This window comes from Oncorhynchus gorbuscha, linkage group LG21 (assembly GCF_021184085.1).
Source record: "Oncorhynchus gorbuscha isolate QuinsamMale2020 ecotype Even-year linkage group LG21, OgorEven_v1.0, whole genome shotgun sequence".
In the NCBI taxonomy this organism is placed as follows: domain Eukaryota; kingdom Metazoa; phylum Chordata; class Actinopteri; order Salmoniformes; family Salmonidae; genus Oncorhynchus; species Oncorhynchus gorbuscha.
In genome coordinates this window covers 18083351-18105141 of record NC_060193.1, presented here as the reverse complement: position 1 = coordinate 18105141, position 21791 = coordinate 18083351, and the positions used below count along the sequence as shown (strand labels likewise).

Genomic DNA, 21791 nt, shown 5'->3' with positions numbered 1-21791 from the left:
AATGTGAGAACACAATGATGTACGTCCTACTTAAAGATTGTACTTGAGTATAACATATATGCTCTTTATCCACAATCCCACATGTATTCATATTTTATAAGCACCTAATTGAATAAAAAGTATACCCTCTAATTCGTTTTACAGATCATAATTAAGAAAAATACAGTTTATGTCTTTTGGTGTCTCCCCAAACTAGTGGACTGCGTATGAATTACGAGATGTGGTGAGATGTTATCCATCCGCGATTGCTGTCAGAAAGGTGTTCCGGCGTTAAGGAAAAGCAACGAGCCAGTGGCTGATAAAGGAACGAGAGGGGGAGGTAAGGCATTTTGGGGAAGAAAGAAACCAAGTTGGTGGAGCTATGTGATACATTCACGGAGTGGATTAATTGTAGACTTTTTTTTTCTCCTGTGAACATGGTTTGGCAATGGTCAGTAGAGTTAACGGCACCATGCGTCCCGTTCTCAAATGTGTTCGCTGAATTTTTGGAGTAAAATGATTTAAAAACGGGAATGATAGCATAACGCATTCTCGAAACATCGAATGGTTTATGTTTTCTTTCAGTCCGCTTTTTGATCATCTGTTTTTTTACATTTTCTTCTCCCTTTTCAATATCGTTTTCATGCCATAAAAAAAAGTGAATAGAAAAGTTTGGACAAACAACATTTACTACAAAAACGGACTTATTTTCCTCCTTCCACTGGACCCCACGAGCGCGACGAGTGATTTTTCAAAAAAGCTTTTGCTCTGGAACATCCTGAAGAAAGGATAACTTCACACACTGGACTACATTTGCCTTTAAAAAACATTGTAACGGGGAATATATCTCACAAACAAGAGTAGAAAAGTTATACTTGTGCCAGCTGCGTGCGAAACAACACATAGCAGAAACGCAACTCGTCTTTACGTGACCGCTAGGCAACAAGTCTAGCCTAATGTAAAGGTCCATTCGTTCACACTAATGCAGGTGTGGAACCACCTAGAATCATACGAGACCAACAACTTCAACTTATTGAACCTGTCCTAATTAGCCCTATTTCTTTGTTTTTATTTACAACATTAGAAGTATTCCACTTCTAACTCGATGGATTCACATGCGTTACCATCTACCTGTCTGCCTGTAGTCTCCACAGCCAAGACAATATGACTGTGAACACCGTTGTTCAAACATGATTACGTCGTCATGTGATCCTCCCAAAATGTCTTAATCGTCTTATTTAACGTCTGTTTTTATTTATTGTCTGTGTACATATAGCCTATATGTCTGTCTGTTGGTTGTTCTCATTTGGGGCTTATTTGTTGGTTTTTGCATATATATTGCAGGGTCTCTGTCATTCAACTACTGTAGTTAAACTGTACTGTAGACATACTTGAGACTTAATTTGTTTCCAACTCACACGCTGTATTTATTGAGAACGTTAACTTATACCATAGTGGTTCATTTAACAGCATTTCTTTTGACTTGATTATTCAGAGTTTTAGACGACCAGGTTAGACATTACGATGGACCGACTTGGAACTAAGTTATTGGAGAAGTTGAAACTGACTGACTCAGGAAGTGTGAAATTTGCCAGTTCTAAAAAGAAAAATGAGTTGGTCAACAACAGCAACAGCAATGGGAACAACAGTAGTGGACTACCACCAAGCCTGAACACTGCCACTTCCTCACCTTCAAGACCTGGTCAGTTCTCTCTCACCTCTCCAACTTCAACGGAGGCATGTGGGCTGGCTAGTAGCGGGAAGGGATTGGGTGAAAGAGTCTCCTCTACCCAGCACCTCTCAACCTCCATCATCCCCCAACCTACTGACTGCGAACATCAACCCTACTCCCCCTCGACTCTCGCCCCCCTACGGCGCCGGTCGACCCAGCAGCGTGCCTCCTGCTACCTGGGGGAGGGCGTTGACATCCAGATGAGGCGTGAGTCAGGCCTGGGGGACTGTGATCCAGCTGGGTCCAAGGCCTCTCTGAACCAGCGCCGCTACTCTCTGGAGCTCCAGCAGCTGGTCCGACGCCAGCAGCTCCTCTCCCAGCCTCCTCTGTCCCACTCCTCTGGCCCCCCTCCGGCTTACCCTGTCCCCTCCTCGGGTTATGGCTCTGCTCCCCGCACTGGGGCCATGGCTGAGCCACACTACCTTCCCGAGCCTGAGCGTCACAAACGCCTCTCCCTGCAGGAGGCGATGTTCTACAAGAGGCTGAGCACGGGAGGGGAACTCTGGGAGAGCACCAGACCGGCCTCGCTCTCTCACTCCCCACACCGGCCCTCTGAGATGGGTGGAGGAGGAGGGTTCTTCTTCCCCCCAGGCCCAGCACTGAGCCCCTGCTCCTCCTTCAGCCTACAGGAGTCGGTGCTGGTCAGTCCCAGGTCCAGCTTTGCCTCCAGTACAGCCAGCGGTGGAGGGGGAGGGAGCCCTATGGGCAGCCGCTGTAGCAGCAACCGCACCAGTGGAATCAGCCTGGGCTATGACACGCGCTACTCAGCCTCCTCCACCATGGCACAGCAGCTGCAGTTCTCCCTGCACACAGGGGGCTCCACCAGCGGACAGGGATACACAGTCTCAAGCAGGGCCGGGACGCCCTCTGGGGCTGGAGGCTGGCAGGACTACCTGGACGGGGTCTTCTCACCTGGAGGAGCAGGGGTTCAGGATGGCCGGCACTCCTACCCACCTGCTTTGGGGAGCCCGGCGGCTGCCTGTTACCGGGCTGGGCCCGAGTGGTGGGATGAGAAGGGTGCAGGGGCAGCCCGAGGTGAGGAGACTGGCATGGGTGCTGCCGGGGAGCGGACGCGCTACTCTGACCTCCCGGGTACTCACTACCAGGAGGAGCTGACACGCCTGTTGTTAAGAGATGCAGCGCTGGAGGGTGAGCGGCTACACATGGGTGGGCTGATGCTCAAAGAACAGGTCAATCCTCCAATCAATGCCCTCGCCAAGCTGGCAACACTCATTAATACGGCTACGGCTTCCAGACCAATCAAAGCCCAGGAGGAGCCGGGAACAGGAAGGGAGCCGTCGTCCGAGAATCGCCAGGAGTTCTTTGGTGAGATCATCAAACCTCTTCATCGCTGTCATCTTTATCACTTTGTTTTGTTAGTGTCGCGTGCATGTCTTTTTACATTTTTTATGAAAGGATTGGATGGGTGAATAGATGAAAGAGAGAAAATTGGATGGATCGTGTCTCGAGACCTGCATGAACTTGTAGGGCGGCCTAGCTATCACACAAGGAAAGGGAAAGAGAAACGTTTGGCCCTCAGGGAGCTAGCTAAGTCAGAGGCCTATCCAGACAAGTAGAGCTGCTAGGCTGGGCACATCAGACAGAAAGGAGAAGAGAGACTCAGAGAAAAACAAATGAGGAGGAATTATCATAGCTGACATGCATTTATACACGCACCAAAGAGTCTCTGTGCAACAAAGTCACTTAGCCACAACTTAGAGCACTGAATCACATTCTCCAAGAGACTCTTTTGGTGTAGAACAGTTTTAGGCTGGGTTAAGCACAGACCAAGACGTTGCACATAGAGGGCTGATGAAAGGTAGCTATGCATACACTGAACTGCAAACCTTAGCTCAGCTATAGTTCAGACACAAATGACATGTTAGTGATGAACACAGCACTGACCATTAGTATGAGTCATAGAGAAGATTACAGCTTTGGACCAGCACTGTGTGTATATGTCTTGCGTATGTGTGTAGTGTGGCAGGATGTGTGTGTGTTCGGAGTGACTCCAGGCCATAATAATATAGTGGGTGTGTGCAGGACCGTACTACCCCATTTGGGGCACCTATTTCCAGGGCCCCCCCAAAATAGAATTAGTATAGCTTATAGTTTCTTTAAAAAATATAACTTCCTGCAGTTCAACATATTTTATAATGAGGCGCAGAGAAAAATTAGCAGTTTTATAATGTTATTCTACACATTTAGTGATGAGGCTGAGAGAAAAAAATCAGTTTTAAAGCAAATTTCATGCAATTCTACACATTTTGTCTTAGCATATGAACACGTCACAAGCAATCTGTTTTATTTTTTTGGGGGGGGGGGGGGGCGGGTAGTGGGCCCAAGGGCATGTGTAAGCCGGCCCTGGGTGTGTCTGTAGGGCGTGAGTCATGCGTGTGCTGGTTTGTGTTACCCTGCCTTGGCGTGTGCAGGGGCGGTGTGCTGCAGCCTGTTTTTCTTCTGCCCAGGTATGTGAGCCCTCGGGGGATGGGAACTGTGTCAACTCGACTAGGCTCAGAGCTGTTAACACTACTGAGGCTCTTTACAGGAGCTCAGACAGAGGCTGTGAAAATACTGTGTTTTTAGTAGGACCAGGAGTTGACTAATAAGTCAGACTAGCTAGGTTTCCGTTCAGTTGCCGACAGATTTAATGTGAATATTCTAAAATCTGCATAAAAACAATGTGCACATTTTCCCACCAGATATGTTTCCATCAAATTGACTTGTTGCGGATAATTGAGTCTGATATGACGTAGTGCACATAAAAATAACTTTTGCAGTTAAATTCCCATGTACCCAAGAAAACTAGTTAAAATGGGTTTCCATTGCATTTTCAACTCCACTGATGGTTTTGTCACAATGTGTTATGTGCAGGTGATCTAGCCAACATCTGGCAGATGCAGTGAGGGTAGGCTACCTACATGATGAGATTATTATGGACAAAAACTAGATGATTGTTATTAGTCAAACGGCAGTATCGCTCATCATGGAACCAGAATCGTTCTTTTATTTAACTAGGCACCAGAATGAGAGACCCTCCATATTTATTGGAAGGGAGGATCAAGTTCATCACCTTGTACTTTCACCACCCTGTGAAGTTCAACTTATTTCATCTGTAGTCTAATAAACGTGTTCCCCGAGTCGTAGTGGGAGGACCACACAACATGTCACTGCGTGACTCCCAAGTTTACTTTGATATGACGGTTATTATATCAATATTTGCCCATAAGGTGTTTCCACCGCCATTCATTGTACAGACACAAAAAGATCCAACCTTGTCTAGTGTATTTTGTTTGGTCAATCTTGGCTGTTTCCATCACACCTGTCGTTCCATTTTTTATCAGACATGTACTGGTCTCGCATAGAAAGGTTGGATGGAAAGTTGGTTAGTGATCAATTTCTTGGATACAGTCTGAAACGAAGCACTGCAACAACTTGGAATGTTGAACTTACTCTACCAGTTGTCAGTGCAGTTGGTCCTTCAGTGGGACAAAATAACCATAGGAAAGTATAATATACCTGACTTTTTAGAGTTCCTGTACTGCCATTGAAATGTAATTTACCTGGCACGTGTGCAAAACCATGTAAACACCTGCAAGACTGTGGTTAATATGTATGCATCACGTGCATGTACGTCTTGTCCATGTAAATGCCACACACGGAGCCCTGCGTTTTGAAGTCTGTTTAATACTACTTTCCTGTGGATATTTTGCCTCAAATTTCGACCCACTGAAGGACCAACTCCATGGACAATCGGCAGGGAAGTTCAATTATATACTGAAACAAAAGTACACTGCTCAAAAAAATAAAGGGAACACTAAAATAACACATCCTAGATCTGAATGAATGAACTATTCTTATTAAATATTTTTTTCTTTACATAGTTGAATGTGCTTACAACAAAATCACACAAAAATTATCAATGGAAATCAAATTTATCAACCCATGGAGGTCTGGATTTGGAGTCACACTCAAAATTAAAGTGGAAAACCACACTACAGGCTGATCCAACTTTGATGTAATGTCCTTAAAACAAGTCAAAATGAGGCTCAGTAGTGTGTGTGGCCTCTATGTGCCTGTATGACCTCCCTCCAATGCCTGGGCATGCTACTGATGAGGTATCTCCTCCCAGACCTGGACTAAAGCATCCACCAACTCCTGGACAGTCTGTGGTGCAATGGATGGAGCGAGACATGATGTCCCAGATGTGCTCAATTGGATTCAGGTCTGGGGAACGGGCGGGCCAGTCCATAGCATCAATGCCTTCCTCTTGCAGGAACTGCTGACACACTCCAGCCACATGAGGTCTAGCATTGTCTTGCATTAGAAGGAACCCATGGACAACCGCACCAGCATATGGTCTCACAAGGGGTCTGAGGATCTCATCTCGGTACCTAATGGCAGTCAGGCTACCTCTGCCGAGCACATGGAGGGCTGTGCGGCCCCCAAAGAAATGCCACCCCACACCATGACTGACCCACCGCCAAACCGGTCATGCTGGAGGATGTTGCAGGCACAGGAACGTTCTCCACGCCGTCTCCAGACTGTCACGTCTGTTACATGTGCTCAGTGTGAACCTGCTTTCATCTGTGAAGAGCACAGGGCGCCAGTGACGAATTTGCCAATCTTGGTGTTCTCTGGCAAATGCAAACGGCCTGCACGGTGTTGGGCTGTAAGCTCAACCCCCACCTGTGGACGTCGGGCCCTCATACCACCCTCATGGAGTCTGTTTCTGACCGTTTGAGCAGACACATGCTCATTTGTGGCCTGCTGGAGGTCATTTTGCAGGGCTCTGGCAGTGCTCCTCCTGATCCTCCTTGCACAAAGGTGGAGGTAGCGGTCCTGCTGCTGGGTTGTTGCCCTCCTACGACCTCCTCCACGTCTCCTGATGTACTGCCTGTCTCCTGGTAGCGCCTCCATGCTCTGGACACTACGCTGACAGACACAGCAAACCTTCTTGCCACAGCTCGCATTGATGTGCCATCCTGGATGAGCTGCACTACCTGAGCCACTTGTGTGGGTTGTTGACTCCGTCTCATGCTACCACTAGAGTGAAAGCACCTCCAGCATTCAAAAGTGACCAAAACATCAGCCAGGAAGCATAGGAACTGAGAAGTGGTCTGTGGTTATCACCTGCAGAACCACTCCTTTATTGGGGGTGTCTTGCTAATTGCTTAAAATTTCCACCTGTTGTCTATTCCATTTGCACAACAGCAGTTGGATTTCACAGAAGTGTGATTGACTTGGAGTTACATTGTGTTGTTTAAGTGTTCCCTTAATTTTTTTGAGCAGTGTATAAAGCAACATGTAAAGTTTTGGTTTCATGAGCTGAAATAAAAGATCACAGACATTTTCCATATGCACAAAAAGCTTATTTCTCTAAAATGTTGTGCACACGCATTTCTCCTTTTCCAAGATAATTGATACACCTAACGGGTGTGGGATATCAAGAAGCTGATTAAACAGCATGATCATTACACAGGTGCATCTTGTGCTGAGGACAATGAAAGGCCACTCTAAAATGTGCAGTTTTTTCACACAATGCCACAGATGGCTCAAGTCTTGAGGGAGCTTGCAATTGGCATGCTGACTGCAGGAATGTCCACCGGAGCTATTTTCAGAGGATTGAATGTTCATTTCTCTGCCATAAGCCGCCTGCAACGTTGTTTTAAATAATTTGGCAGTACGTCCAACTGACCTCACAACCACAGACCACATGTAACCATACCAGCCCAGGACCTCCGCATCTGGCATCTTCGCCTGTGAGATCGTCTGAGACCAGCCACCCGGGCAGCTAATTAAACTGGGTTTGCACAATCAACTCTATGCAAAGGAAATGGTTCCCAAGTGCATGAGGAAAATGGTGGTCACACCAAATACTGACTGGTTTTCTGATCCATTCGTAGTCCTGGGCCTGTATTCACAAATCATCTCGGAGTAGGAGTGCTGATCTAGGATCAGGTTCCCTCTGTCCATGTAATCTGTCCGTGCTTTTACACCTGCATTGTTTGCTGTTTGGGGTTTTAGGCTGGGTTTCTGTACAGCACTTTGAGATATCAGCTGATGTACGAAGGGCTATATAAATAAATTTGATTTGATTTGATTTAATCTAATTCATTATGATCTAAAAGGCCTAATGATATGTTCTAAGTAGTTAGGTTTGTCAAATGTACCTGACCAGGAAAAAGTACCAGGCATTTTTTGTTGACTTTGGCTTGTGCTTTTTGACTCGGTAGACCAAGACATGTTCTTGATGAAGTGACCTCACCCGGAAGGAATCTGGGCTCATGTCTTGTTGAGTAATGGTTGTTGATTGTGTTGATTGTGTTGCAGGTACATGTGTGAAGTGTAGGAAAGGTGTGTATGGCTCAGATAATGCTTGCCAGGCTTTGGACAGCCTCTATCACACACGCTGCTTCACCTGTGTGTCCTGTGGTGAGTTGAACACACACACACACTGCGTCAATACACTATATGCAGTTTATAGTCAGGAAAACAGCTCTATCAACTTAGCGTGACTGTCCTGGGATTGTCTGTCCATCTGTCCCAGGTCGCACCCTGAGAAACAAGGACTTCTACAACGTCAATGGCTCTGTGTACTGTAAAGAGGATTACATGGTAAGAGGTCGAGGTCTTTATCTCACTCAGTGGCATTGTTTGTGTCTTTTTAAATATAACCTTTAACTAGGCAAGTCAGTTGAGAACAAACTCTTATTTACAGTGACGGCCTACCAAAAGGCAAAAGGCCTCTCCTGCGGGGACGGGGGCTGGGATTAAAAATATAGGACAAAACACACATTACAACAAAATACACAACACTACATAAAGAGAGAATTCATAGACATCAGTGCCTTACATTTTTAATCAATTCCTTACTGGAGTTTTACATATTGCTCTTCAGGGTTGGGGTCAATAAAGGAAGTACACTGACATTCCAATTCTCTTCAATGCTTTTCGATTAGGAGCATGTGGAATTGGAATTTGGTTTACTTTCTGAATTGACCCCAACCCTGGTGCTTTCTATGGTATGATGTAAAACCATGTTCTCTCTTCTCTCCATACTCAGTTCTCAGGCTTCCAGGCTGCAGCAGAGAAATGCAGTGTGTGTGGCCACCTTATCCTGGAACAGGTGTGTGTGTGTTTAAATGGTTTTGGGGGGTCCTTGTATGTCCAATGTTTCATTTGTGAATCTAAATGTGTGCGCGTTAAATTGAATTTATGTTAATGTCAAGGGACCTTCCCTTATCTACTGTGTGGTCCTGTTTGTCCAGCAGATCCTCCAGGCAATGGGGAACTCCTACCACCCTGGCTGTTTCCGCTGTGTGGTGTGTTCCAAAGCCCTGGACGGAGTCTCCTTCACTGTCGACCACCTCAGCAACATCTACTGTGTCTCCGACTACAACAGGTGAGACTGGGTGTCCAGTAGGCCAGACTGGGGCTTTGATATCCTACAGACAGGGTGTCCAGTAGGCCAGACTGGGGCTTTGATATCCTACAGACAGGGTGTCCAGTAGGCCAGACTGGGGCTTTGATATACTACAGACAGGGTGTCCAGTAGGCCAGACTGAGGCTTTGATATACTACAGACAGGGTGTCCAGTAGGCCAGACTGGGGCTTTGATATCCTACAGACAGGGTGTCCAGTAGGCCAGACTGGGGCTTTGATATACTACAGACAGGGTGTCCAGTAGGCCAGACTGAGGCTTTGATATACTACAGACGGGTGTTCCAGTAGGCCAGACTGGGGCTTTGATATACTACAGACGGGGTGTCCAGTAGGCCAGACTAGGGCTTTGATATACTACAGACAGGGTGTCCAGTAGGCCAGACTGAGGCTTTGATATCCTACAGACGGGGTGTCCAGTAGGCCAGACTGGGGCTTTGATATACTACAGACTGTGTGTTCCAGTAGGCCAGACTAGGGCTTTGATATACTACAGACGGGGTGTCCAGTAGGCCAGACTAGGGCTTTGATATACTACAGACGGGGTGTCCAGTAGGCCAGACTGAGGCTTTGATATACTACAGACGGGGTGTCCAGTAGGCCAGACTAGGGCTTTGATATACTACAGACGGGGTGTCCAGTAGGCCAGACTGAGGCTTTGATATACTACAGACAGGGTGTCCAGTAGGCCAGACTGGGGCTTTGATATACTACAGACTGTGTGTTCCAGTAGGCCAGACTAGGGCTTTGATATACTACAGACGGGGTGTCCAGTAGGCCAGACTAGGGCTTTGATATACTACAGACGGGGTGTCCAGTAGGCCAGACTGAGGCTTTGATATACTACAGACGGGGTGTCTAGTAGGCCAGACTGAGGCTTTGATATACTACAGACGGGGTGTCCAGTAGGCCAGACTGAGGCTTTGATATACTACAGACGGGGTGTCCAGTAGGCCAGACTGAGGCTTTGATATACTACAGACAGGGTGTCCAGTAGGCCAGACTGGGGCTTTGATATACTACAGACGGGGTGTCCAGTAGGCCAGACTGGGGCTTTGATATACTAGACGGGGTGTCCAGTAGGCCAGACTGAGGCTTTGATATAGTAGACGGGGTGTCCGGTAGGCCAGACTGAGGCTTTGATATAGTAGACGGGGTGTCCAGTAGGCCAGACTGGGGCTTTGATATACTACAGACGGGTGTTCCAGTAGGCCAGACTGGGGCTTTGATATACTACAGACGGGGTGACCAGTAGGCCAGACTGAGGCTTTGATATACTACAGATGGGGTGTCCAGTAGGCCAGACTGAGGCTTTGATATACTACAGACGGGGTGACCAGTAGGCCAGACTGAGGCTTTGATATACTACAGATGGGGTGTCCAGTAGGCCAGACTGAGGCTTTGATATACTACAGACGGGGTGACCAGTAGGCCAGACTGAGGCTTTGATATACTACCGACAGGGTGTCCAGTAGGCCAGACTGAGGCTTTACTAGGGCTATATGTAGTTATATTCTAATATTGGAACTCTTGTTGTCCTGTAGAACGTTCGCTCCTAAATGTGCTGCCTGTTTACAACCCATCTTACCCGCTGAGGTGAGTCTCATTGTGTTTCCTTTGCTCTGTGTGTGTTAACCCATATCGAGACATAACTCAATGCCGGTTTGACCAACTTCATACCGCTACGTGATTGTAATGTACTGACTAATCTCACTGCTGCTGTTTTGGGTTACAGGACAGCGAGGAGATACTCAGGGTGGTGTCTATGAACAAAGATTATCACTTTGAGTGCTACCACTGTGAGGTTAGGATGGCCTTCATCTAATAATAGCAGCTAACAACTATGTAATGTGGTCGGTCTGTACCCGGGTTCTTAAATCAGGCATTTGTTCCTACCCAGCACTAACACACATGGTTCAACCACAATAATCAAGGGGCATCATTGGTTGAATCAGGTGTGTTAGTACTGGGCGGAAACAAAACCCTGCAAGTCGCCAGGACCATAAATGAAGAAGTGACTCACTGCTTGTACTGTATTTATTTTAATAAGCATTAAACCTGAACTCGAATCAGATTTAATGTTCTCTGTGTCCGTTTGATTCCTCAGGATTGTGGGAAGCAGCTCTCGGATCAGCCGGGTTCCCAGTGCTTCCCTCTGGACTCTCATCTTCTCTGTCACTCATGTCACATGATGCAGGTGTGCGCCTCGCATAACATTCCCCCTCACAGCACGAACTGAGGAAGAAACTATGCAGCAAACATTCATACCCTTTCAACATTCCTTCTTTCCGCCACCCTTTCTCACTCCTGCACACCCAGATCATATGGGTTGCTGTTTACTTTATTTACTTTTAAAATTCTACACAAAAATGTTGGTAAAGGCTTTTAACAGAGCAGGTGAATTTACTGTATGGTCCAGAGTTTGAACACCTGTCTGTGACCTGGGCCAAGTTCATTAGGGCACACTGTATCAGAACGTTTTGCAACAGAAAATGAAAGCCAGCATTTTATTGGACAAGTAGATAGTACCTCCTGGAGTATTTGTCCATTTTGTGGCTACTGAACAGCACCTAGGTGCGACAGAAGTCTTGCTGTTCTACGATCACTGTACCGTAACATTCTCATAGGGAGAATATAGCCTGTTCCCAGATCAGTTTGTGCTTTCTTGCCAACACCTATGGTCATTGGCAAGCCTTTGTTTTACAGATCTGGAGCCAGGCTAGGAATACAAAACTACTGCTTTCTTATTATTTCCTGACCATGTCGACTGCTTGCTTATAGACCAGAGGTATTCAACTCTTACCCTACGAAGTCTGGAGCCTGCTGGTTCTGTTCTACCTGATAATTAATTGCACCCACCTGGTGTCCCAGGTCTAATTCAGTTCCTGATTAGAGGGGAACAATGAAAACACAGTGACACTGGCTTCAAGGCCATAGAAGGGATTTATCGATCTGCTTAACCCGTTTTTTTTGTATTTATCTTTCACTAGCAAACAATTTGCACTTAAAATTGGACATGTTTACCTTGAGATTTAAGTGTTTCTTGTAAAAGTAAAAAAAAACATTCCTGTATCTGTTGTAATTAATAAATATTTTCCTTTTTGTGTGTTTGACTAAGTGGTCTTTTCTATTGCAGTTACAATTTGTCCAGGTGGCACTCAAACGTACTATTCAGGATAGCATGCTTACACGTATACTACACAGGGAAAATACATGAGCTAATCTGACAAATAATCCATGGTTGACTCAACAGTGCTGCCTGACAAAGACCATGTGATAAAGAATGGACTAACACTTAACTTTGCATATATTTTAATTTGTACATTCAGCACTTACAGGAGACAAACAAAAGTTTCAAACTAAAATCATAAAATTCATATTAAAACGGTAGATAATTAAGTTTCACTCTCATCCAATGACGAATGACTGGAGAAAGACAAATGGGACAGTTATGTCATTCCAGTGCCACACGGATTCTCTCAGTGCTTTTGGTTCCCCACCCAAACCACCCATGACAGTATGCATGCCAAGTGTGCGTCTATGAAATCACGTTCCCCACCCCACACAAATGTCCCTACCCATCTGACAAGGCAAAAGGACAGTTTCGTAGTGTGATTTCAGTGTAATGACATCACCGGCTGTAACCTTATTGTGTGGAGAGGGATATCAGACCACCACACACTACAACACCCATCCAAGGCTGAGATGAACAAGATTCATCATAAAACATCAAAGGACAAAATATAACCTTCACATGACCCTACAAAGGGCCTTGGTACGGGTAGTAGAAAAAAATGACTTCAGAGGATTTTGGAATAGTAAAATTGTTTGTAGGCTGGTCTGCTATTTTAAATGGATTATTACTTCGTTCCAAGCCTCAAGAGTGCCGCGCACATAAGCTAGAGGGAGCCAAACCCCCACCCTTTGTTTCCATCTCTGGTTAAAATGTAGGACTATTTACAGAGCTCAGCATAGGCCTCTCAACTGCTTCGTATGAGTAAGACCCACATACACCCAATACGTGGGCAGACAGACAGACGACGGAGGAAGAGAGAATGTCTAAAATTGCACCATATCCATTCCCTACATAGGACAATACTGTCAACGAGGGTCTGCATACAGGAGACAGGGTACCATTTAGGAGGCAGCCAGTTTCACTTCACTAACAATCAACATGTGACCAGGTAGTTTATACGTGTAAATGTGAGGAGGGCTTTTCTAAACTGGAGTCTCCCTGGCCTAAAGGACAGTTGACTAGTAAGGAGGAACAGACTATTACCATGGAGATAATGGAAGTGTTTTGAGGTGAAAGGAGGGGGATATGATTGCATCCTTCATTTCCCCCGTCCCTGCCTCAGTCTCTCCGTCATTGTGACCCCGCTCAGCGGCGTCTGTCTCTGAGGTTGCTACGGCTACGGGAGTGTCGGAACCCCGACAAGGGTTTAATATCGGGACCTTTGGGTTTGAAACCACCACCCATCCCTCGCTCCCCCTCTCTGTCCCTCCCTCGCTCCCCCTCTCTGTCCCTCCCTCGCTCCCCCTCTCTGTCCCTCCCTCGCTCCCCCTCTCTGTCCCCCTCTCTGTCCCTCCCTCGCTCCCCCTCTCTGTCCCTCCCTCGCTCCCCCTCTCTGTCCCTGTCTCCCTCAGATCCCCGGACACTCCCACCTCCAGTGCTGACCGCAGCACCTCCCTCCTCTCTACTTTTCATTCTCTCCTTCTTCTCCTCCTCTCGCTTCTTGTCCTCCTCCTCCTGCTGTTCTTTCCGCCTCCTCTCTCGTTCTTTCTGTCGCTCTTCCCGTTCCTTCCCCCTCTGGTTTGCCTGGAGATACCAACAAAGGTAATTAATGACAACACACACACACACCTATCAAGTTGTTGCATTATGACTGAGTGTGTGTGTCTCAAACCTGTTCCTCAGTGAGGGGAAGCCAGTATATGCAGGGAGCTGCTTTGGTCTTATTGAAGAGGTCGTCTAGTAGTTTGACAGGAGGTTCATCTGTTGGAACAGCTCAAAATGGAGGACGGGGGAAGAGAGTGAGCGTCTGAGCATCATATCTATAGGCTACGAACACAGCTAGGACATTACGAGGTGTTCACTAGCATGATGTAGTAAAAATACAGACTTTCAAATGTCTGTTTTAATGTGCTGTCAGACAGCAGGAGCTCCTGCAAGGCATCAAACTCCTCTCTTCTCTCACCCTTTTTGTCGGTCTTCTTCTCCTTCCCTTCCCTCTCCTTTCGCCTCCGCTCTCTATCCAGGGAGCGAGATCTCCTCCTTCTCTCCCTCTCCTCTCCTGGTTTGCCTCCGAAGTCTCGCACCTTGTCCCGGTCCCACTCGCGTTCCGCCCTGGTCCTCTCCCGGCGTTCCATCTCCCTCTCTCTCTCCGCCCACTGGTCCCGCACCCCTCCGACAGCCCCGCGGTCTGCGCGCCCGTCCCGTTCAGGCATCAGAGGGGGCAGCCCCCCCGGTCGGACTTTGGGACCTCCAGGACCCACAGCAGGCTGGGGCCGGTGCTCCTCTCTGGGGTCCACGGTCAGCAGACCTCTGTGGAAGTCCAGCTAGAGAAGGGAGAGAACCAGGGGAAGAAAGGATGAATTAGAGGAAAATATGGGGGGGAGAGAGGAGAGGTTCATTTCTACATGGGCAGCAGTGTTGCATCACTTAACACTTTCTTGGATGGATAAGAGAGGAAGGGTTTGGTTGAATGTGTGTTAAAATATATGATAAACTCTCTTTATACACGTGATCTACACACCATAAACCGAGGTATTCATTCTGTTGGGCTATATTCCTTTAGTCCTAAGTGAAGTGCAAGCCATGTCTTTCCCAAGCTACTTTATAATGATCCCCATCAGTTCATCAGGGCTATTCCTGGGATCCTAGTGTTTACTAGTAATATCCGGTTGTCCCCTGTTGATGCGAGAGGGTAGAGTAGAATTACCTCGTTCTGCTCACAGAAGTCCACACTAAGGACCTTAGGGTTGCTCTGGGGCCACTTCACCCTGTGCAGAGCAGCTCGTGTGGCCACAGCCTCCTCTGTGCTGGAGTACTGGGGGGGGGGCAGGTCAACAAACAATGGACAATTCTTTGAGAAACAATGGTGTGGTGTGGACTTTCAAAGCCATCAGGGCTCAATTAAGTCATTTGGGAATAAATGATCTGACAAGACTTGATTCTCAGACAAGACAATAATAACTGGTATGAGAGAGAGAGCGAGAGACCAGGTGAGAGAGAGAGACCAGGTGAGCGAGAGAGCGAGAGAGCCCGGCTGAGAGAGAGAGACCAGGTGAGAGAGAGAGCGAGAGAGCCCGGCTGAGAGAGACCGGGTGAGAGAGAGAGCGAGAGAGACCGGGTGAGAGAGCGAGCCACTCACAGTGACGTAGCAGTGAGATTTGATCTTGTCGATCCAAAAGCCCTCCTCCACCACAGAGCCGGTCCTGTTCAGCAGCTCCTTCAGCTGGCCCAGGGTGAAAGGTCGCACCAGGTTACAGACGTGGACGATGTTGGAGACTTTGCCTCTGGGCGGAGAGGGCAGTTTGTCTGTGCGGACTGGATCGTCGATGGTAACAGACACACCAGACTTCTGCTGACTGATGGAGCGACGCACCAGAGTATCACTGGGAGTGACTGAGGGATAGAATGAGAGGAAGGAAAAGAGAGCAAAATGAAAAGGGGAATAAAAACACTACATGACAAAAAGTATGTGGACACCTGCTCATCAAACATCTCATTCTAAAATCATGGGCATTAATATGGAGTTGGTCCCTCCTTTGCTGCTGTAACAGCCTCCACTCTTCTGGGAAGGATTTCCACTAGATGTTGGAGCGGGAACCTGCTTCCATTCAGCCACCAGAGCATTAGTGATGTTGGGCGATTAGGCCTGGCTCGCAGTCGGCGTTCCAATTCAAGGTGTTCAATGGGTTTGAGGTCAGGGCTCTGTGCAGGGCAGTCAAGTTCATCCACACCGATCAAAAAAACATTTCTGTATAGACCTCGCTATAGGAAAGGGACTTCAGCAAACTGTTGCCACAAAGTTGATAGCACAGAATGGTCTAGAATGTCATTGTATACTGTAGCGTTAAGATTTCCCTTCACTGGACGTAAGGGGACTAGCCCGAACCATGAAAAATGGTCCCAAACCATTCTTCTTCCTCCGCCAAACTTTACAGTTGGTAAAGTTCTCCTGGTATCCGCCAAACCCAGATTAGTCCGGCGGACTGCCAGATGGTGAAGCGTGATCATCTCCCCAGAAAACGTGTTTCACTGCTCCAGAGTCCAATGTCGGCGAGCTTTACACCACTCCAGCTGACGCTTGGCATTGCACATGGTGATCTTAGGATTGTGTGCGGCTGCTCAGCGATGGAAACCCATTTCATGAAGCTCCCGACGAACAGTGCTGACGTTGCTTCCAGAGGCAGTTTGGAACTCAGTGAGTGTTGCTATGCGCTTTGAGCTTGTGAGGCCTACCACTTCGCGGCTGAGCCGTTGTTGCTCCTCGACGTTTCCACTTCACAATAACAGCACTTACAGTTGACCGGGGCAGCTCTAGCAGGGCAGAAATTTGACTAACTGATTTGTTGGAAAGGTGGCATCCTATGACGGTGTTATGTTGAAAGTCACTGAGCTCTTCAGCAAGGCCATTCTACTGACAATGTGTGTCTATGGAGATTGCATGGCTGTGTGCTCAATTTTATACACCGGTCAGCAACGGGTGTGGCTAAAATAGCCAAATCCACTCATTTGAATGGGTGTTCACATACTTCTGTATACAGTGGGGAGAACAAGTATTTGATACACTGCCGATTTTGCAGGTTTCCCTACTTACAAAGCATGTAGAGGTCTGTAATTTTTACCATAGGTACACTTCAACTGTGAGAGACTGAATCTAAAACAAAAATCCAGAAAATCACATTGTATGATTTTTAAGTAATTCATTTGCATTTTATTGCATGACATAAGTATTTGATACATCAGAAAAGCATAACTTAATATTTGGTACAGAAACCTTTGGATGGGGCCATGTATCACAAGATCTTAGCCAACAACCTCCTTCCCTCAGTAAGAGCATCGAAGATGGGTCGTGGCTGGGTCTTCCAGCATGACAACAACCCGAAACACACAGCCAGGGCAACTAAGGAGTGGCTCCGTAAGAATAGAAAATCTTTGGAGGGAGCTGAAAGTCCGTATTGCCCAGCGACAGCCCCGAAACCTGAAGGATCTGGAGAAGGTCTGTATGGAGGAGTGGGCCAAAATCCCTGCTGCAGTGTGTGCAAACCTGGTCAAGAACTACAGGAAACGTATGATCATATGATATGATCTCTGTAATTGCAAACAAAGGTTTCTGTACCAAATATTAAGTTCTGCTTTTCTGATGTATCAAATACTTATGTCATGCAATAAAATGCAAATTAATTACTTAAAAATCATACAATGTGATTTTCTGGATTTTTGTTTTAGATTCCGTCTCTCACAGTTGAAGTGTACCTATGATAAAAATGACAGACCTCTACATGCTTTGTAAGTAGGAAAACCTGCAAAATCGGCAGTGTATCAAATACTTGTTCTCCCCACTGTAGGTAGTGTATTTGCCTGAGAAGCTTGGGAGATTGTGTTACACTTCAGAACTGCTGTGTGGTAATTCAGGGTTGGTGTCAAATCCATTTCAATTCCAGTCAATTCAGAAATACACTGACATTCCAATTCTCCTCAGTGCTTTTCAATGAGGAAAATGTCAATGTTACCTTTCTTGGCGTTGGCGTCATGTGTTGTGGAGGACTGACACACCATGCCATCTTCTGAGTAGCTGTTCTTTCGCTTCTCTTTGTGTGTCCTCTCACACTCCCGTTTATTCTCCTCCTCTTCCTCCTCTCGTTCTCCCTGGCCATTCTCATGGCTTTCACCTGGGACCACCTGCAAATAAAGGAGAGAAAATTAATCACTACAGCGGATTGCAGGACGATACTAATAATACCACAGTGGGGGGGGGTGGCCTCAAGCCATTTGAAATCTACATGTTGTCTCCCAGTATGTCTCTAATTACTATTAATTAAGGTGATCATTGAAGAGATTGCATGGTGGTTGAGATGACACTGAACCGTCCTTCGTCCTGAGTGAGACACAGAGGCTTTCTGCATGTACTCCCCACCTGTGTGACGGTGCGTCTGATCTTAAGGTCTTTGTCCAGGCCCTGGTCCTCCGTGGTGGTGGTGGTGTCCTCGTCCCCAGACAGCTGGCTGTCGTCTGGGTGGAGATCCATCACAGCCTCCTGACTGGTCTTGATGTCTGGGATCAGAGACTGATGGGAGCAAAAAAAGGACAATCACTTTGAATGTAACTTTTGAATTGATGTTCTTTCCGAAGTGAAACGTAGTGTTTTTATTTATCTTCAATGTGTTGCTGTTTGTCCAGAAGTCAGTGGAGGGTCAGAATGTGTGTCCCTCCAGTACCTTTAGAGAGTCTGTGGTGATGCTGATGGAGGGTTTCTTGGTGGTGACGGCCGTGCAGGATCCCCACCTCCTCTTCCTCCCCGCGGCGGTCCCAGACTCTGCCTCTCCTGCTCCCTCTGGAGACGTCTTACTGCCTGCTGGGAGAAGCAACAGGTTAGTATCACAGATTGTATGGCGGTGATAACGTGAGGGGGAACTTTAACCCTTTTTGATGGTCAATTACAGATTGAAGACATAAAATTCTGTGTTCACTGAGGTGAGAATCTGTAACAAGCTAAAATGGTAATACTCACTGGTTAAAGAGATGTTGCGTGTGGCCAAAGCTTTAGGAGTGGTGCTCTGGAACGACAGAGACATAACACATACCCCAGGGGTGTGGGGAGAGATCAGACCCACATACTGGGACTAAACAGACTGAACAGAGAGAGAGGAAAGGCGGGGAGAGAGAGGAGAGGCGGGGAGAGAGAGAGAGAGGAGGGGCGGGGGGACAGAGAGAGAGGAGAGGTGGGGGAGACAGAAAAAGGCGGGGAGAGACAGAGGAGAGGCGGGGGGACAGAGAGAGAGGAGAGGCGGGGGGACAGAGAGAGGAGAGGGGACAGAGAGAGAGGAGAGGCGGGGGAGACAGAAAAGGCGGGGAGAGACAGGGGAGGCGGGGGGACAGAGAGAGGAGAGGCGGGGGAGAGAGAGAGAGAGGAGAGGCGGGGGACAGGCGGGGAGAGACAGAGGAGGCGGGGAGAGACAGAGAGAGAGGCGGGGAGAGGGGGAGACAGAAAAAGGCGGGGAGAGACAGAGGAGAGGCGGGGAGAGGGGGGGACAGAGAGAGAGGCGGGGGGAGAGAGAGAGAGAGGCGGGGGACAGAGAGAGAGGAGAGGGGGGAGGAGGGGGGAGACAGAGGCGGGGGAGAGGAGAGGCGGGGGAGAGACAGAGAGAGAGGCGGGGGGACAGAGAGAGGAGAGGGGGGGGAGGGGGGACAGAGAGAGGAGAGGGGGGGGACAGAGAGAGGAGAGGCGGGGGGACAGAGAGAGGGAGGCGGGGGACAGAGAGAGGAGAGGCGGGGGGACAGAGAGAGGAGAGGCGGGGGGACAGAGAGAGGAGAGGCGGGGGGAGAGAGAGAGGAGAGGCGGGGGGACAGAGAGAGGAGAGGCGGGGGGACAGGGAGAGGAGAGGGGGACAGGGAGAGGAGAGGCGGGGGACAGAGAGAGGAGAGGCGGGGGGACAGAGAGAGGAGAGGCGGGGGAGAGAGAGAGGAGAGGCGGGGGGGAGAGAGAGGAGAGGGGGGAGAGAGGGAGAGGAGGGGCAGGGGGACAGAGAGAGAGGAGGTGGGGGGGATAGAGAGGGTGGAGGGGTAGGGGGACAGAGAGGAGAGATGAGGGGGATGGACAGAGAGGAGAGATGAGGGGGGATAGACAGAGGAGAGATGAGGGGGGAGGAGATTTTTTTTTAATTAAAAAACGTTATTTAACTAGGCAAGTCAGTTAAGAACAAATTCTTATTTTCAATGACGGCCTAGGAACAGTGGGTTTACTGCCTTGTTCACAGGGGCAGAACGACAGATTTTTACCTTGTCAACTCAGGGATTTGAACTTGCAACGCTCTAACCTCTAGGCTACCCTGCCACTACCCTGCCGCCCCGGGGGATAGAGAGAAATGGTTGACAGACTCCTATTAAACCACATAAGGAGAAGATGGAGGGGGGCTTGGTCGATACAGAGACTCCAGACACGTTCGCCTCCACCTTTGTTCAAAGAACACAGGGAGATGAATACTCCTGCTGTGTGTTGGTGTGGCTGTAGCACTAAGAAATCACTAGACAATGATGCACACCCCTCCTTGTGCGTGTTAGCTATAACTCCTACTGTGTTACTGTGGGGGTAGCTAGACTAATCACTAGACAACTCCCACTGTGTTACTGTGGGGGTAGCTAGACTAATCACTAGACAACTCCCACTGTTTTACTGTGGGGGTAGCTAGACTAATCACTAGACGACTCCCACTGTGTTACTGTGGGGGTAGCTAGACTAATCACTAGACAACTCCTACTGTGTTACTGTGGGGGTAGCTAGACTAATCACTAGACAACTCCTACTGTGTTACTGTGGGGGTAGCTAGACTAATCACTAGACAACTCCCACTGTTTTACTGTGGGGGTAGCTAGACTAATCACTAGACAACTCCCACTGTGGGGGTAGCTAGACTAATCACTAGACAACTCCTACTGTGTTACTGTGGGGGTAGCTAGACTAATCACTAGACAACTCCTACTGTGTTACTGTGGGGGTAGCTAGACTAATCACTAGACAACTCCTACTGTGTTACTGTGGGGGTAGCTAGACTAATCACTAGACAACTCCTACTGTGTTACTGTGGGGGTAGCTAGACTAATCACTAGACAACTCCTACTGTGTTACTGTGGGGGTAGCTAGACTAATCACTAGACAACTCCTACTGTGGGGGTAGCTAGACTAATCACTAGACAACTCCTACTGTGTTACTGTGGGGGTAGCTAGACTAATCACTAGACAACTCCTACTGTGGGGGTAGCTAGACTAAACACTAGACATCTCCTACTGTGTGTGTTGGTGTGTTCCTGTAGACACGGTGGTAATTAACGGAATATAATCCTGTGGTTTGGGTGTCGTGCACAAACCGAACACATAGAAATGAATACGTGAAGGGGTCTAATTGAAGGTCTCAAGTAGCTTTCCTCTGCTACACTGATCCCAGACCTCAGCTGGTTGAGTAGAAGACTGACGTTGACTAATACCGTTCAGCTCCAAGTGGAGTGACACCGGGCGTTGTGTTAACACATCTTCACGGGCCCTGGGAGGTTAACGTTCAGACCAGCAGACAAGAGGAGGACACCCTGGAGCTGATCGTTAATAATGACTTGAGTGTCTGGCTCTTCCTGTATGTGTTAAAGCAGAGACCGGCTATACTAAACTTCATTATGGCAGTTAAATGTCATTGTCCTTACATTTGGCATTTACAAAAGGCCTGTGTTGGCGGCTGAAAATGTACATGAAATATTACAGGAACTAATGTAGCGAGTCGCTGTTTGGGTGGCGACAGTGTTCGATGTCACAGAGGTGGAGGGGTGCCGGAGACCTCGTCTGTCAGACCAGAGACACCTGAACAGCTCTGGGCTGATACTGCAGTTCCAACAGAGTGGACGGTGATCTTGCAGGAAATG

At 47.9% G+C, this 21791-nt stretch overlaps 2 protein-coding genes across 3 annotated transcripts in view; one reads left to right on the top strand and one right to left on the bottom strand.

Annotated features, from left to right (window-relative positions):
- The first annotated feature begins 327 nt into the window (after positions 1–327).
- On the top strand, positions 328–12260 carry LOC124008092 (LIM domain-containing protein ajuba-like). 2 transcript variants are annotated; one of them, XM_046319033.1, is made up of 8 exons: positions 328–3037; positions 8045–8146; positions 8262–8329; positions 8778–8840; positions 8986–9116; positions 10699–10750; positions 10890–10958; positions 11262–12260. In XM_046319033.1, exons 1-8 carry the CDS (start codon positions 1504–1506, stop codon positions 11391–11393), a joined length of 2151 nt encoding a protein of 716 aa, XP_046174989.1. In that variant the 5' UTR covers positions 328–1503; the 3' UTR covers positions 11394–12260. The 2 variants fall into 2 exon arrangements, with proteins under 2 accessions (XP_046174989.1, XP_046174988.1); XM_046319032.1 differs by having other exon boundaries at positions 8983–9116.
- A 1275-nt stretch (positions 12261–13535) lies between these two features.
- The window catches only part of acin1b (apoptotic chromatin condensation inducer 1b), a 32928-nt gene continuing 24672 nt past the window's right edge, over positions 13536–21791 (bottom strand). The window contains exons 8-17 of the mRNA XM_046320495.1: positions 18895–18940; positions 18602–18738; positions 18301–18450; positions 17897–18065; positions 15529–15782; positions 15097–15204; positions 14353–14713; positions 14062–14150; positions 13771–13973; positions 13536–13566 (exon numbers count right to left, since the gene is read on the bottom strand). Coding sequence (XP_046176451.1) covers positions 13536–13566; positions 13771–13973; positions 14062–14150; positions 14353–14713; positions 15097–15204; positions 15529–15782; positions 17897–18065; positions 18301–18450; positions 18602–18738; positions 18895–18940 — 1548 coding nt within the window. The remainder of the gene's footprint in view (positions 13567–13770; positions 13974–14061; positions 14151–14352; positions 14714–15096; positions 15205–15528; positions 15783–17896; positions 18066–18300; positions 18451–18601; positions 18739–18894; positions 18941–21791) is intronic.

Excerpts from the sequence above, each read along its gene's own strand:
- LOC124008092 (XM_046319032.1), top strand. The coding sequence starts at position 1,504 with ATGGACCGACTTGGAACTAAGTTATTGGAGAAGTTGAAACTGACTGAC. Across the intron at positions 3,038-8,044 it reads GAATCGCCAGGAGTTCTTTG|GTACATGTGTGAAGTGTAGG; the intron begins GTGAGATCATCA and ends ATTGTGTTGCAG. Across the intron at positions 10,751-10,889 it reads AACCCATCTTACCCGCTGAG|GACAGCGAGGAGATACTCAG; the intron begins GTGAGTCTCATT and ends TTTGGGTTACAG.